The 14,682-nt window shown below is 38.8% G+C and overlaps 1 protein-coding gene across 2 annotated transcripts in view; it reads left to right on the top strand.

Annotated features, from left to right (window-relative positions):
• LRP12 (LDL receptor related protein 12) overlaps positions 1–14,682 on the top strand; it is a 52,616-nt gene that overhangs the window by 27,816 nt on the left and 10,118 nt on the right. For both annotated transcript variants that reach the window (XM_418378.8, XM_046937528.1), the window contains exons 2-4: positions 1,644–1,700; positions 7,638–7,773; positions 9,769–9,971. In XM_418378.8, coding sequence (XP_418378.4) covers positions 1,644–1,700; positions 7,638–7,773; positions 9,769–9,971 — 396 coding nt within the window. The remainder of the gene's footprint in view (positions 1–1,643; positions 1,701–7,637; positions 7,774–9,768; positions 9,972–14,682) is intronic.

Genomic DNA, 14,682 nt, shown 5'->3' with positions numbered 1-14,682 from the left:
TTTTTGGTGAAGTTCTGCCTTTTGAACTTATAGGGGAATTACAGTGGAAACTTTTTTAAATGACTTGGTATGTAAATACCTGTAATGAAATCAGCATGTAAAATATGGGGAGAAGAAAAACTTCCCTTTTAAGAGCCCAAATTTGGATTGGAAAATAAAAGAAAGAAGTAGACTTAATATTATCCTACAAATTCTGATAATCGGTCTTTTAATTGTTTTCATTCTTTGGGAAGTGAAAAATCGGCTTTTTGTATTTAGTGTCAACCTTGGGAGGAATTTCTGAAACATTTTATTTGTAAGCCCTGCAACTGAGAGGTGTTGAGATGCTTGCATAGATCTGTGTTCCAAGTCCACTGAGTCAGCAGTCTTTAAGCTTGATGTAAGAGGAATTTGTTTTCTGTATGTGCTTAAGGATCTTGTTACCCCCAAGGTCTCGCAGGTACGTTGCGCTGGTGTAGAACAATGATTTTGCCTGTTTAAAAACAGGTGTGATATAGCACATCTACAACAGAACAAGACTTGGAGGAAGTATGACTGATGGGTTTAAAATTTGCCTTGTTGGTGACACACTGGAACAGGTTGTCCAGGGAGGTTGTGGATGCCCCATCCCTGGAGGCATTCAAGGCCAGGCTGGATGTGGCTTTGGGCAGCCTGGTCTGGTGGTTGGTGACCCTGCACATAGCGGGGGGAGTTGAAACTCGATGAGTTTGTGGTCCTTTTCAACCCAGGCCATTCTATGATACGATTCTGTGATATGATTCCGTGATACATTTTGAATTTTAAATTGACCACCTGTGTTCAGAGCAGCTTATATATGAAAGTAGCTCTCTCCTCCTGAAATGCCTGGAATATTTGGTTTTAAAAACATAGAGGTTAAGAGAAAAGATGCAGAACAAAGGAGAGGAGGATGAGAGCTGTTCAGCGGGGGAAATATGCAAAAATACAGCTTGATCTGTCATGTCTCATAATAGGGCTGTCAGCAAATGTAGTTTCTTTAGCAGATTCTTGCATTTACAGAAGGATGTAGTAGCATGAGATTTGGCGGAACAGCTTTTGTCCTTTACTCCATGAGTGTATGAGTTGTGCTGTTCCTCTTTGCAAGGATACTTAGGTTCAGTGAACGTTGGTGGGGTGGCTAATTCTTGGATTTATCGGGAACATCTTTCTGGGAAAGAGCATAGGCCACATTCAGTGTGAAATGGATGCTTGTTTTGTTAGAGCTGTCTTTATTTCCATAGCATTTACTTCTGTCCAGGAGGAGATGGGGAAGGTGCACTGAAATAAACCCTTATTGAAACAAACATAACAGTTGATGGAAAAATAATTCAAAATGTTCCATTAAAATATCTGAAGTTTCTCAGAATTTTGCTATCCTCACTTTCTTAACCTCCCATTGTATGTGATTGTTCTTAATACATTAATATTAGGTGGTTGTTTTTATTTTTGCTGTATAATAACTTCTTCCTCTAGTTTTTCTCTAACTTCTATCTCTAACTTCTATCATAAAACAAACCCGGGCCCTGTAACACTTAATATTAATTAAAATACTTTCGTTTTGTTCTTTCTATTCTGAAAAAGAGTATCTGAAGAATTTTTACAAATTTTATCTTGGAAATTAGCTTATTCATTATGTTTAATTTTAGGAAATGGTGCTCTTGCAGAACATTCTGAAAATGTGCATATTTCAGGAGTGTCAACGGGTAAGTCATTTTTTGTAATGTTTAAATTTCATGCATGACTTAAATAGTAAATATTGAAAGCCACCTGGTATCTTATGAAGAGATATTTGGCTATAAAAATTATTACTGCCTTTTGCAGCATGTAATAAGGAATGAAGCAACTGGAACATGGAAAAATTCTCATAAGATAAAATTGATACCTGCATGCTCGTGAACAGATTATGCCTTTCTTAGTGGACTGCTTAATTATTTTTCCATACAAACATTGAACTAAGAGAAAAGTTGGTTCAAGTTGAATTGATATTTTCTTTCCACAGTAAAGTTTTTTTGTGAAATGAAATTTATTGAAATGTAATTTTGAACAGTGCTACTATCAAATAATATAAATCCAGGAGTTATGCGTTTCACCTGATTAGATTGAAGCAGTAACTGAAACTACTGTACACTTGACTGCACAATTTATTTAATACAAGAAAAGAAAGAATTTTAGTTTCTCAGTTTCATGAGTCCTGATGAGATGTTGGGAGAGTATGGGGCAAAATAGCAGCAAACGTTGCTCAAAGGTTGCTTCGTTCTCTTCCAGTCGTTCAGTCCTGAGCCTCTTCTGGGCAGCAGCTACAGCCGCCACTGTTTGGTCTTAGTGTGACCATATGTCCAGTAAGGCAGCAGGTGGTAGCAGTGCATGTGCTTTGTTCTTCAGTGTCAGCAGAGCTGCTGTCGTGCTTTACACTTCTGTGATACAGACATTCAGAATATTGTTACAAGAATAGAAGCCTGATTCTGTGCATAGGGAAGCTGCTGTCAAGCCATGGAAATCATAGTGATTTTGACACTTTTCTCTTAAAGTCAAAATGCTAATTCCTTTTTGAGAACAGCCTGCATACCATGCTGCAGGTACTCTTGCAGTGTGGTTTCAAGCATTACGTTAGCGTTTGTGTACACAGTTCAATTTTTGGATAAACGTACTGTCAGCGAATGGTCTCTGTTACACCATACAACCTTCTTTTCACCTTGCATTGTTTGCCACACAAAGACTGTCAAAAGGCTAATTACGGAAGATCTTTGCTACCCGTTCTGGTGCTGCATCATCTAGAATGTTGTTTTTCAACAATAATAACGCACCAAGTATCATATGTAGTTTATGGCACACTTCAGTAACAGCACGGGCACTTGCTGCTGTTGGAGCAATTGCTGCTCTATTGTATGAGATATCCTGAAAACGGCATAGGTTTTAACAGCGCTTCACCCTTTTATTTACTGCAGCAGGCATGTCACAAGTCACAATACAAGCAGAAAAGCATCTGCTGGGCAAGAGGTGAATGGAATTTTTGACTCTGCTTTCAGTCCTTTGGCCGGCAGGCGCAAACTGACCGTGCCAAGAAGGCTACGACTCAATCTCAATGTGAGATAATAACAGCTGGTAGAGGGGGCTTTACCTCCTCAGAAGAAAGATCCAGTGAGGGCTTTCATTTAAAGTAAAACATATTTAAAAAAAAAATAGTTCTGACAGTGCTGTGTTCTAAAAAATATTTTTTTTTCCCTAGTTAGAAAGCTATATCATACATTAAAATAGGTACAGTAAGAGTAACTTGAATTGTGAGATAACAGGGGGTTCTGTTAATGAAAACATGAAGAAAGCACATTGACAGACACAGTGGCATTTCCCTTACGGTCATGTGCATATACATCTTACAGCTTCACTGCATAGGCCAGGAGTGAAAGAGGATGGACTCGCATGATTTTTTGGGTTCCTTTGAAACAATTTGGGTTTCCCAAAGGTGTTTGAACTTGGAGAGTATATATTTCATATAGCATACCTGGACAGCTTTACATTTATCAAATCAATTTTAAGCAAAGGGTTTCTGTAAAATAGAACCAAAGACAGCTGGCCTTTAATCTTTTTAAATCCAAATTTAACTTGATTTTGAAACCAAGCAGGAGATTTTCGTAGACAGTTGCTACTGGGAAGGAATTTAAAATGAAATTATTGTCTTGATGGTAGATTTCCTGTCGTGCTGCTGCTCTAAAACTACATGACCTACCTCACTAAATTATGTTTTAATAGCAGAGACTACTGTGGTCTTCACTATTTATGCTTCTGCTGTATATTATATCTGCCAAGTTGCAGGTACTCCTCTAATATATGGGCATGCTTCTTCTACCAACAGCAATAATGGAATGTTGTCTCCGTGTATAAGTTATCGCTACTGAACAAGTGTTAATGCCTTTAAAATCTGAGAAGTTGAGAAATATTTTCAGGTCTGTCTTTGGGGTGTGTAGCACCATAATTGTCACAACTGCAAAATCATATTCCTTTTACCTCCATTTTCAAGACTTTCTATATTGGAGAAAAAGCTTCACAATAATAAATTTTATCACTCTCTCTCTCCATATAGATAGATACATAGATATACATATCTATGTATATCTATATGTATGTACATATATATATACACACACACATATAATACTTCTTGTCTGTCATGTCCCTGGATTGCAGTGCAGAGGGCATTCTGAATTGAAGGTTTTTCAGCCTTACCTCGAGGCAAGGATTCCTATGCCTTCTTCCCCTGTAGTTCTCCAAATAAGACTTTCAGTGGCTCCTGAGAGTTACAAATGCAATAATTATCCTCCCTATTCATGGTTTAGACTTTATCATAACATTATTCCCTTTTTACTCTAAGCTGTTTTAAACACCTTCAGATCATTTATCCGGCTGCATTCATGTCCTTACCATGTCCAATATAATGCATGCCTTATCATCTTGTGGTTCACATTGAAAGCTAATTCTTTTATCTTTTCAACTAATCTCCTGGCATTACTGTGAAGATAAATCCCTAATCTCCCTCTCCCTGCTTTTCTGAAGTGACTTTTTTTCTTTGACATGTTGTTCACTGTTGCTACAGGTACTTTTACCTCTCTAGATCTTACTACGGAATTTTTTAATAACTTTCTTAATTATTTTGTTGTTAGAACTTGAAATTTGTATTTTGCACCATGGAGTTTTCATTGACTCTCTTCCGTTTACCAGCCAACAACCCATACATCACTTACAGTCATGTTCTGTAATGTGGGGCAGTGAACAAATTTCAGGAAGGGGGAGTAAGGAAACCTTTTGTAAAATGGATTTTTTTAAAAAAAATCTGCAAGAAAACCTACGTGGAGCAGCAAACCACATGCACAGTTTATCCTCTCAGCAGTATTTTTTTGCACTCTGGCATGTGAAACATCCAATCCTAATGAAATTACTGCAGTCTGAACAGACAAAGTAATAAACAGAATCACAGATCGTCAGTAAAATAAAGGCTCACAAAGGAAAGAATGTAAAACAGGTAGAACTGCAGCAAAAATGCAGTGGTGTAGGGGGAATGAAGAGGAATGCAGGCAGAGTCAACACCCACCCAAGCGCAGTGTGCAGGAGGCAGTTGGCCTCAGCTCTGAAGTCTGGTAGCCACCTGCATGAGGAAAGCTGAAGACATCTTGCACTTGTGCTGCTTTTCACCTTCACTTCAGTACAAGGCAACTTTCACAGTTTGCTTTGGGTTTCTGTCTTTGTTACAGCTTCATTTCCTTTTTCCTGACTCTGATTAATATTCTGTTGTTTTCCTAAGTATTTTAAGTGCTTTTTTTATATATGAATCCAAAGCTACTCTGTTTTCCTGTAGTTTTCAAATACCTGAGGTATTTGAAAGGCAATTGAAATTACAAGTGCAAAATCTCCACAGTTTAGTGGGAAAATGTTTAACTTCATGTGCTGTCAGCTGAATTGTGTTTTGGTTCCATGGATACCTGGATGTGCCTCGTGTTCTTCAGGTTTACAAACAGATGAATAAAATATGATAAATCATGTATTTGTCAAAAGCTTTAGAAGAAATATCCTAGTTAAGCAAAGGTTTAGAAATGGATTATAAAGGCTTGATATTAATGAAGTAGGTATCCTTTACAACTGTTTTATTTCAGAAGGTTGCACTTGATTTTTAAAGTCGTTCCGAGAATTGCTCTCTCAAAGCGACAGCACTCCTGGATTGTAGCTTCCACACAGTCTTAACATTTATACATTTTTTGAGCAAATGAGAGATTTCTTTTGTCTCATTAGTTAAAAAGAGGTCTCAGTACGTAAATGTGTATCAAGTATGCAGGTACACTGGGATCATGTAGCTAACCTTCAGTCATATTTTTCCCCCAGCTCCTTAGTGTCAGCTTTGGTGGAAACAAAGGGACAGACGTGGTAAGTGAAGGTATAGAAAAGACAGGGAGAAAGCGAGACAGCTGGTACTGCAGCCCCTCCTTTCCTCCTCCCCCCAGCTCTCCCAAATGAAAAACAAAAAGAGGGGAGCCATGGACAAAAGAACCTCGAATACTAGTAAAATGCAAGTTTTCAGAGTGTTATGAAAATACCAAGCTGATTATACAGGTGTTTTCCTTGTGGAATTTACTCCAAAGTTGCTGCTTGTACTACTGCAGGGACTGGTCTGAGAAATTACAGCTGTCAGAGAGCCAACATAGGAAGTTTGCAAAGCTAATTGCATGTTAATTTACAATTGCTAACTGTGTTTGGATCTTTCTGTTCAACAGATACGTGCTGTATATACATTTAAAGTCTGCTTTGGAGGTGAACTTTCTAAAACAGTGAACATCTGTTGAATTGATTATTTTGGTGCTTTAGGATGAGGTTACCTCTTTCAAGTTGATCTCAAGCAAATTTAAAAGCTTCCTCAGAGGTTCTCGATGACAAAATCAAGTATGTCAGTTTGTAAATATCCAAAAACAGATGAATGTTCAAATAGCATACATCACCTGAAGGTAATTTATTTTAAGCTGATGAGTATTTCAGTAGCAGCCAAGTAGCATGTGCAGTTGCTTACCAACATCTGTAAGCTTGGTACAAAATGTTTTACACACCCTTATCTTTTTGTGCGTGTTTTACTCTCATACCTATTAAAAATGGTTGTTTATTACAGCTTCTAATTGTGATGTTTTTCTTGCCAGTCCTTCCATTTCTTGTCTGAAGATATGCAAAGTGTGTATCCAGATTGCTCATGCAAGAGTAATGTTCCAAAATATCGTGGTGTTCGAGCACCACCTATAGGGTCTCCTGGAAATTAAAATAAGAAAGCTTCCACTGAATAGCGGGCTGTTCAAATGCAGTTTCTATTTTCTGCATTTTGAGGTTTTTTTCTTTTCAGTGTATGTGGATGACAGGCAGCTGAATTAAAGCCACTGCAGAAAGCTGTTCCTATAATTATAAAATAAGTAAGAATACAAATTGTTTGGTTATTCTCGTTGCATATAATTTGTCTTATAAGCTTCCTAGTCCATTATCAGAAGGGTACGTTTGCAAGCCTTTCTTAAAAATAATCTCTTGTAAAACTAACTTTCAATATTTATAGATGAAGTATGCTGCAGTAAGTGTTCTTTGCCTTCCAAGCTCTGAGAATCATTTGCATGAAGATCATTTCCATGCCAGGGGCTGGAAGGGGATCTTTAAACAATGGCCAGACACTGCTTTTCTATGCAAGGCAGGAATTTTCAGCTACTCGATTATTTTGCTTTAATTTACTTTTAACCTACTAATGTGTCAGTATAAGGTGTAAACGTATAGTTAAATTGCATGGAATCTCTGTGACAGCTAAAAGATAAACTTACGAAATGGTATTTCACTGAATAAAGGTGTCAAATTCAGTATATATTAGTTTGTGGGTTTTTTAAATGCAGTATGCTAACTGATGTTAGTATAAGCTTCTGCAATTAAAACATTGGAAATCATCTTCCAGCTGACATATTATGCCCTGTGTCCACTATGATCTACTGTAAACATTTGGCTTTTATTAGTATTTCATCTGATTCTGTGTGATTTTTTTCTCTGATAAGTGCTGATGATCAATTATTTTTAAAAACCATTAGGAAAAAAATCAATCTAATTATTTCCTGTGTGTTTTCAATATATGTATTTTTTAGCTTGTGGAGATATTCCAGAACAAATTCGATCACCGAGTGGGACGATCACAAGTCCAGGGTGGCCCTCTGAGTATCCTGCCCGAATCAACTGTAGTTGGTATATCCATGCAAACCCAGGGGAGATCATTACCATAAGGTAACAATGGTCCTGTTATTAACCACATGGACTGATGTACTGAGTAGACATTTTAACAACCAATTATATGCACTAATTTCTTTTACCCTTGTTGTAAATGTGGAACTTGTGCTTTGTCTTTTTTTTTACCTTTCATTTTTCCTGATTTACACTTATGCAGCCATGTAGCATCTGTTGTCTGAACTTTGTGTTTCTGTGTATATGAGAAAAATATATTTTCCTTTCAAACTATGACAACACGCAAGTTCTGCTGAAAGCAGTAAGAGCTATTAGCTGATGGAAACAGCATCCATTTCCATTCAGTAGTGCAGAAGCAAGAGCTAACCTTCTGAAGAATCACAGAATCATAGAATGGCCTGGGTTGAAAAGGACCGCAATGATCATTGAGTTTCAACCCCCCTGCTACGTGCAGGGTCACCAACCACTAGACCAGGCTGCCCAGAGCTGAAACAAATACAAGCGTTTCTAAAAATACTGTTCTAAATTTATAGAAGTTAATAAGTGTCACTCTGGCTTTTAAAAAATTATATTATTTTTTTAATAAGAGATTTTAATAAGATTAGACTAAGCGGTTAGAAACAAAATGCTAATATACATTATGTGACATATTGTAACAGTATCAGTATTAAATGGTATGTTGTAAAGCTGAAGTGGATCGTTTCCATGCCCATTCCCTCCATCCCAAGTATACTTTCAAAACTGTAGAGACTATAATAACTTTCTATATGCTCATTTATTTGATCTCTTTTTAATTTCTCTGAAATATGAGAGTCTTGCATTCAAAAAAGTGTATGAGAAATTCTTAATGCTTCATTACTGTGAAGTCTCATACTGTGCCTGAAAGTGACAGGGAATAAATAGTGAAGTGATGAAGATAGTTGTGTTTTTTTGGAAATGCTGACTTCCCTCACGGTTTTAGGTATCTTGTAACATTTGGAAAGAAGAAAAAGGTTGTTCAGGTTCTCATTATTTCATTCCCATTACTGCCGTGAGGGAAATGGGGGCTTCTTTTGTCATTAAGATACAAATTAGTACTGTTTCGTAGGCAATCCATACTCCCAATTATGAAACTGCATTAACTGCAGACTTACTTCAGTTTCTAGTACAGACCAGCTGACCTAGGAAGCAGCTCTTCATTATGAAGTATCTACTTTGACATCAGTTGCTTGTTCAGTTACTCCTTTAAAGTACTCCTTTTTAATTCACAGTCTTTCTACTAAATACTGTACTCATGTAAACACAATGCAAAGTACGTAGAACTGTTCATCTATTAGCAGGCTTTCTAAAATTTTTCATATCATTTATTTTTAATAAAACTTCTTTTTTCTCCAACATTGTTTTCTTTCACTCATCTTAGCATACATTTCACATTACATTTTTGGTTTACCGCTCTGTTGTCTGTGCTGACCTGCTTTGCCTGGCCTATCTCCCATTCACACTTAATTACCATGGCAGCATGTCTTTATATAGCTGTAGTCAAAGCTCAGGTAATATCTTCCATGACATACCCATTGGGTAGCTAAGTAGTGCAACTAAGGGCAACTCTTACCTTCAAGTATAGCTTTGAAAGATTTAGCTGGACTTGCCATGTCAAGTCACGTCATTGGCAAAGTTTAGCTAATGCTACAGTTCTGCTGAAATTTGGTTTCTATAAAATCATTTAGTAATACATGAATGTCATCAAACAAGACTCAAAAATACAGTTTCAGGAAGATAATTATTTAAAATCTTGTGTTAAAATGAAATATTTATTTATTCATTGTGTTAGTGAAACAGCTTTAGTAGTAGTGGATGGAATGCAGTAATTGACAGAATGGATTCTTGCAGTCCATAGCTTTCAACGTTGAATCATATTCTTACCGAGGTTGAGAAGCCATTCTTGTTATTTCAGACAGGAAAGTACTTCCATCTTATTTCCATTTATATCTAGTAATTCATTATCTTGGTTGTATAATATCCAGTTCAGTAGTGATTTTGACCTCTCTTTTCCTTCAGCTTTCAAGATTTTGATGTTCAGGGATCACGCCGATGCAGCTCAGATTGGTTAACAATTGGAAGCTACAAGAATATTGAAGGCTATAGAGCATGCGGCTCCTCCATTCCTTCACCATACATCTCTTCACAGGATCATGTTTGGATCAGATTTCATTCAGACGACAGCATCTCCAGAAAAGGCTTCAGATTAGCCTATTTTGCTGGTATGTTTCAAATGATACCTAGTACAGTTTCACAGTTTCATTTTTTCTCTTCTGATTTAAGAACTATTTCCTTATAGTAAGATATAGTATATTCACTTCATATAGTGAGTTTGGGGCTTATTGAAATCAGGGAAAATTCATATTTTGAAAAGTATTTTAACGCCATACATAGTTTTGAATATTCAAAGCAAGAATTACAACAGTCACAATAATAAGCAGAGTGAATGATTTTGGAGAAATAAATCAATTAATACTAGGCAACTGGAAGTGGTCTTGGTGGTTCTTGTTTCTAACACAGCTTGTTTTGAATTTTTTCATTAGAATAAAATTAGTTTGATAAATATTTGACTAGACTTCTGAGTAGCATAATATGGCAGGAAAGGGAAGAAATTGTGTGGTTATTTGGGGATTTTTAAAAATCATTTCTGATGAAAGTTGCATCATATTTTTCCCCATCTCTAGAATGTATACTCTTTAAAAAATAATAAATTCAATTCACACGATAGATTACTTTAACCAAGTACAGATGTGGTTTTGCGTACATGATTTTTTCTTGGATAATTCAAGCATAGATAGTCTACTTACCCATGGTAGTAGTTAGAGAGTGTTCTGAGAGGGATTTTTGCTGTAGTAACCGTTGCCCATAGAGAGAGTAAGAAGGCAGTCATGGGTTAAGACTAGTTCAAGCCTTTTCTCTGGCCTTATGAGGAAGTAGGATTTTACTTAATAGCATGATCATGGTGTTCCAAGTCCTCCTAATGAAAAATACTGGATTAGATTTTGTTTTTTTATGTTCTCTTGCTCATGCGTGTTTATACTCCATTTTCTGACCTGCTCCAAATCTCTGCATACGTACATTCAAGTCCTCTCCTATGTAGAACAATTCGTGCTCTTATACCTATCCATTGCTGTTCAAGTCCAAGAGTACTGCACCAACCTTCAACAAAAGCGCTTGTGTCCTAGCCTAACCCAGGTTTGTCCCGGTTTTGTATTCTGCAGCCTTTCTTATGGCTTTATTTGCCCTATCAGAACTCCTTCACAAATTTTTAAGTTTTCAGGAGGGCTTATCCTTCTCTGTCACCCACAGCCTGTGATAAAGTACCCTCTATGCTTTAGCTCATTGTAGTTTTGGGAGTAGTGCAGGCATGTCTTTGATGCTGACTCAGCTCTCAGGGCAATGTTCCACCTGAGTTTTGCTTACGGTCTCACAAAAAACATGATAGATAGAGAAGGATTATTCATTAGGCACTAACTTTTTCTAACTGCTCACTGCCCATGGACATGCTGTGATTTTGTGGGAGACATTGGCTTCTGCCCTGCTTATCTTCCAGTACTCAGTGGCTCAGAAAAGGCAACATGCCTGCTGTGGAGGGGGCTTTGAAAAGAGGAGTATTTTGGATATGGGTGAAGATTGGGTGGGGAGGCAAGCCACAAGCTTAATAGTGTTTTTGAAAATTCTTTCTTATCTTTTTCTACACTATCCTTTTTCTTTTGTTGAGTTACTTGTTTTTTCTTTTCTTGTTAGCATCATTCAGTATTACTCAACACCTCGATAGAGATGTTTAATCCAGTGTTCCTGAAGGCCTTTTTAAAGTGTGTGTGTTTTTAAAAATGATCCTTATGAAACTGTGGTTTGATCTTCATCTTTATGGTTGATAAGATACTTAAGAAATACTTCATATTTGAGGTGGTAGTATTGTGTTTCAGAGATCAGAGTAGTCCTCTGATGTTGTAAAATGCCATTTGTATGAAAGAACAGTTGACCAATCAGCAAGAATAATCTTCTGATTGTCCCTGATTTCCAGTGTGAAGACTCCGGCAACACTAACCAAGGTTTTGCTGTGCACTTAGGTTTTTGATTTTTCCTCACTGGTGTTCATGCAGTGAATAGTATTGCATGAGGACACCCACTAGTCTCTGGGCAACCTGTTCAGTGCTTCACTACCCTTATCATAAAACAACTTTTTTCTTATAACCAATCTAAATCTCCTATCCTTTAGTTTGAAACCATTTTCCCTTGTTCTGTCACAACAGACACTGCTAAAGAGTCTGTGTCCTTTCTTATAACCCTTCTTTAGATACTGAAAGGCTGCTATCAGGTCTCCTCTGAGCTTTCCCTTCCCCAGGCTGAATAGCCCCAGCTCTCTCAACATGTCTTCATAGGGGAGGTGTTCCATATTTTAGGTCATTTTTGTGGCCCTCCTCTGGACATGCTCCAGCAGGTGCACATCTTTCTTGTACGGAGGACTCCACATCTGGACACAGGTGAGGTCTCACCAGCACAGAGTAGAGGGGCAGGATCACCTCCTTCATGCTGCTAGCCACATTTCTTTTGATGCAGCCCAGGATGCGGTTGACTTTCTGGTCTGGGAGGACCCATTGCTGGCTCATGTCCAGCCTGCCATCCACCAATACCCTCAGGTCTTTTTCAGCAAGGCTGTGCTCAATCCTTTCATCCCCCTGCTTGAATTGGTAGTGGGATTGCCATTACCCAGATGCAAGACCTCGCATTTGGATTTGTTGAACTTCATGAGTTTCACCTGGGCCCACTGCTCAAGCCTGTCTAGGTCTCTCTGGACGGCATCCCATCCCTCACATGTGTCAAATGCACCTCACAGCTTGGTGTTGTAGATAGCAACACCTCCTCCATTCTTCCTCACCTGCCCTTTCTGAACAGCTTGTAGCCATTGATAGCCACACTCTAGTCATGGGTATCATCCCACAAGGTTTTAGAGATGGCAGCTGTATCATGGTTTTCTAGTAGCACAGTAGCTTCCAGCTCCTCCTGTTTTGCTTTTGGAGCTGTTTGCATTCATGTAGAGGCACTTCAGCCAGGCAGCTGGTCTTCTCACTTCCTCAAAAGATATAGCTCCTTAATTACTTTTAAGCATTTCGGTTGAATTTCCTCATTGCCTTCTCCTGTTGCCCAGGCAATCACTGCCTCATCATCATAGGATTTGGTATGTGCTGCAGTGTTACTAGCACCTCTGAAGGCACTGGGTCCTTCCAGGCCCCTTCTAGTACCCTGTCCCTCCAATATAACTATGCCATCCCACACCTCATCATGGGAGGGCTCACTATCTCCTTCACTCACTTCTGAAGCCCTCCTGATGAGCCCTTCTGGCTTCTCCCCAAGGATCCTTCTCCCCCCTTTGAGAAAGGCAAGCCCCATCCTGTGCCCGCAAACTGAGTGTCATGTAGGCCATTTGGTTGTAAAAACAAAACAAAAAAAAAAATCAAGTTCTGGCAACAGCACCAACTGTGAAGCCAGATATTTAAAGGTGAGATTCTTTGATTTGTTTCTGCATCCTCACCCAATACAGGAGGCAGAGAAGAAAAGACGGTCTGTGCATTCAATTCATTCAGCTGTCGTCCCAAGGACCTGAAGTCCCTCCTGATAGCCCTGGACCCATGTGTAGCTGCTTCATCTCTCCCTATGTGGAAAAGCACTAAGGGGCTGTGATTTGTTAGCCATACCAGGCTAGGTAATTTCCTCACCTGAGCCCCAGGAAGACAGCAACCTTCTCTAAGAAGAGGGTCTGTTCAACATATTGGACTTCCAGTTCCGTGTAGGGAGGAATCACCTACAACTAATACCCATTTCTTCTTCTTCAACGATGTAGTTTTGATGTTGGGGGAAGGCTTTTCCTGATTTGGTTTTGTTAATTTATCTGGTCTGTGTGGGCTGTTATCACCCACAGATGAGCCTTCCACATCCAGACCTTTGCACTTGTTGTAGAGAATCATAGAATCATAGAATAGCTAAGGTTGGAAAAGACCCACAGGATCATCCAGTCCAACCATTCATTTGCCCTTCACCAATGGTTCTCGCTAAACCATGTCCCTCAACACAACATCCAAACACTCTTTGAATACCACCAGGGTCGGTGACTCCACCACCTCTCTGGGCAGCCCATTCCAGTGCCTGACCACCCTTTCAGAGAAGTAGTATTTCCTAACATCCAGCCTGAATCTTCCCTGGCGCAGCTTGAAGCCATTCCCTCTAGTCCTATCACTAGTCACACAAGAGAAGAGGCCGACCCCCAGCTCACTACAACCTCCCTTCAGGTAGTTATAGAGAGCAATAAGGTCTCCCCTGAGCCTCCTCTTCTCCAGACTGAACAATCCCAGCTCCTTCAGCCGCTCTTCATAAGGCCTGTGCTCCAGACCCCTCAACAGCTTTGTTGCCCTCCTCTGGACACGCTCCAGGGCCTCGATGTCTTTCTTGCAGTGAGGGGCCCAAAACTGGACACAGTACTCGAGGAGAGGCACTTAGGGGCAGTAGAGCAGGCAAAGAGGGTTATCCTTTGCAGTTTCAAGCAGAGATTTGCCTCCATCCACTCCTTTCCTTTATGTTCTTGCTTCTAGCCTTGCAATTTTATTCCTCAACCTGAATGTGATACTGACTGCCTTGGGTTCTGTATTAATACTAATTTCGTATTAATACTTGGCATTTAATTCATATAAAAGCTTTTTTGATGGAATGACTTGAGGATCATTGATTAAAAATGCTAAGTCAGGGTCAAGTAGGCAGTTCTTTTCTGGGAAGTTTAAAAACCTATAGAAAGAAGAGCTTAGGTTGAGTTTGTATCCTGTTTCATTACTACAGTATTGCCATGAATATATACATCTCCATATTTTATCTTTCTATTCAGTGTTTTTCCAGGTTCTGCAGGGCAGACGCAGTGAGTTAGTGCTCATCAGTGCTAAG

This window comes from Gallus gallus, chromosome 2, assembly GCF_016699485.2.
Source record: "Gallus gallus isolate bGalGal1 chromosome 2, bGalGal1.mat.broiler.GRCg7b, whole genome shotgun sequence".
NCBI classification, from domain to species: domain Eukaryota; kingdom Metazoa; phylum Chordata; class Aves; order Galliformes; family Phasianidae; genus Gallus; species Gallus gallus.
The sequence above is the reverse complement of the archived record's forward strand: the minus strand, read 5'-3'. Positions and strand labels throughout refer to the sequence as shown.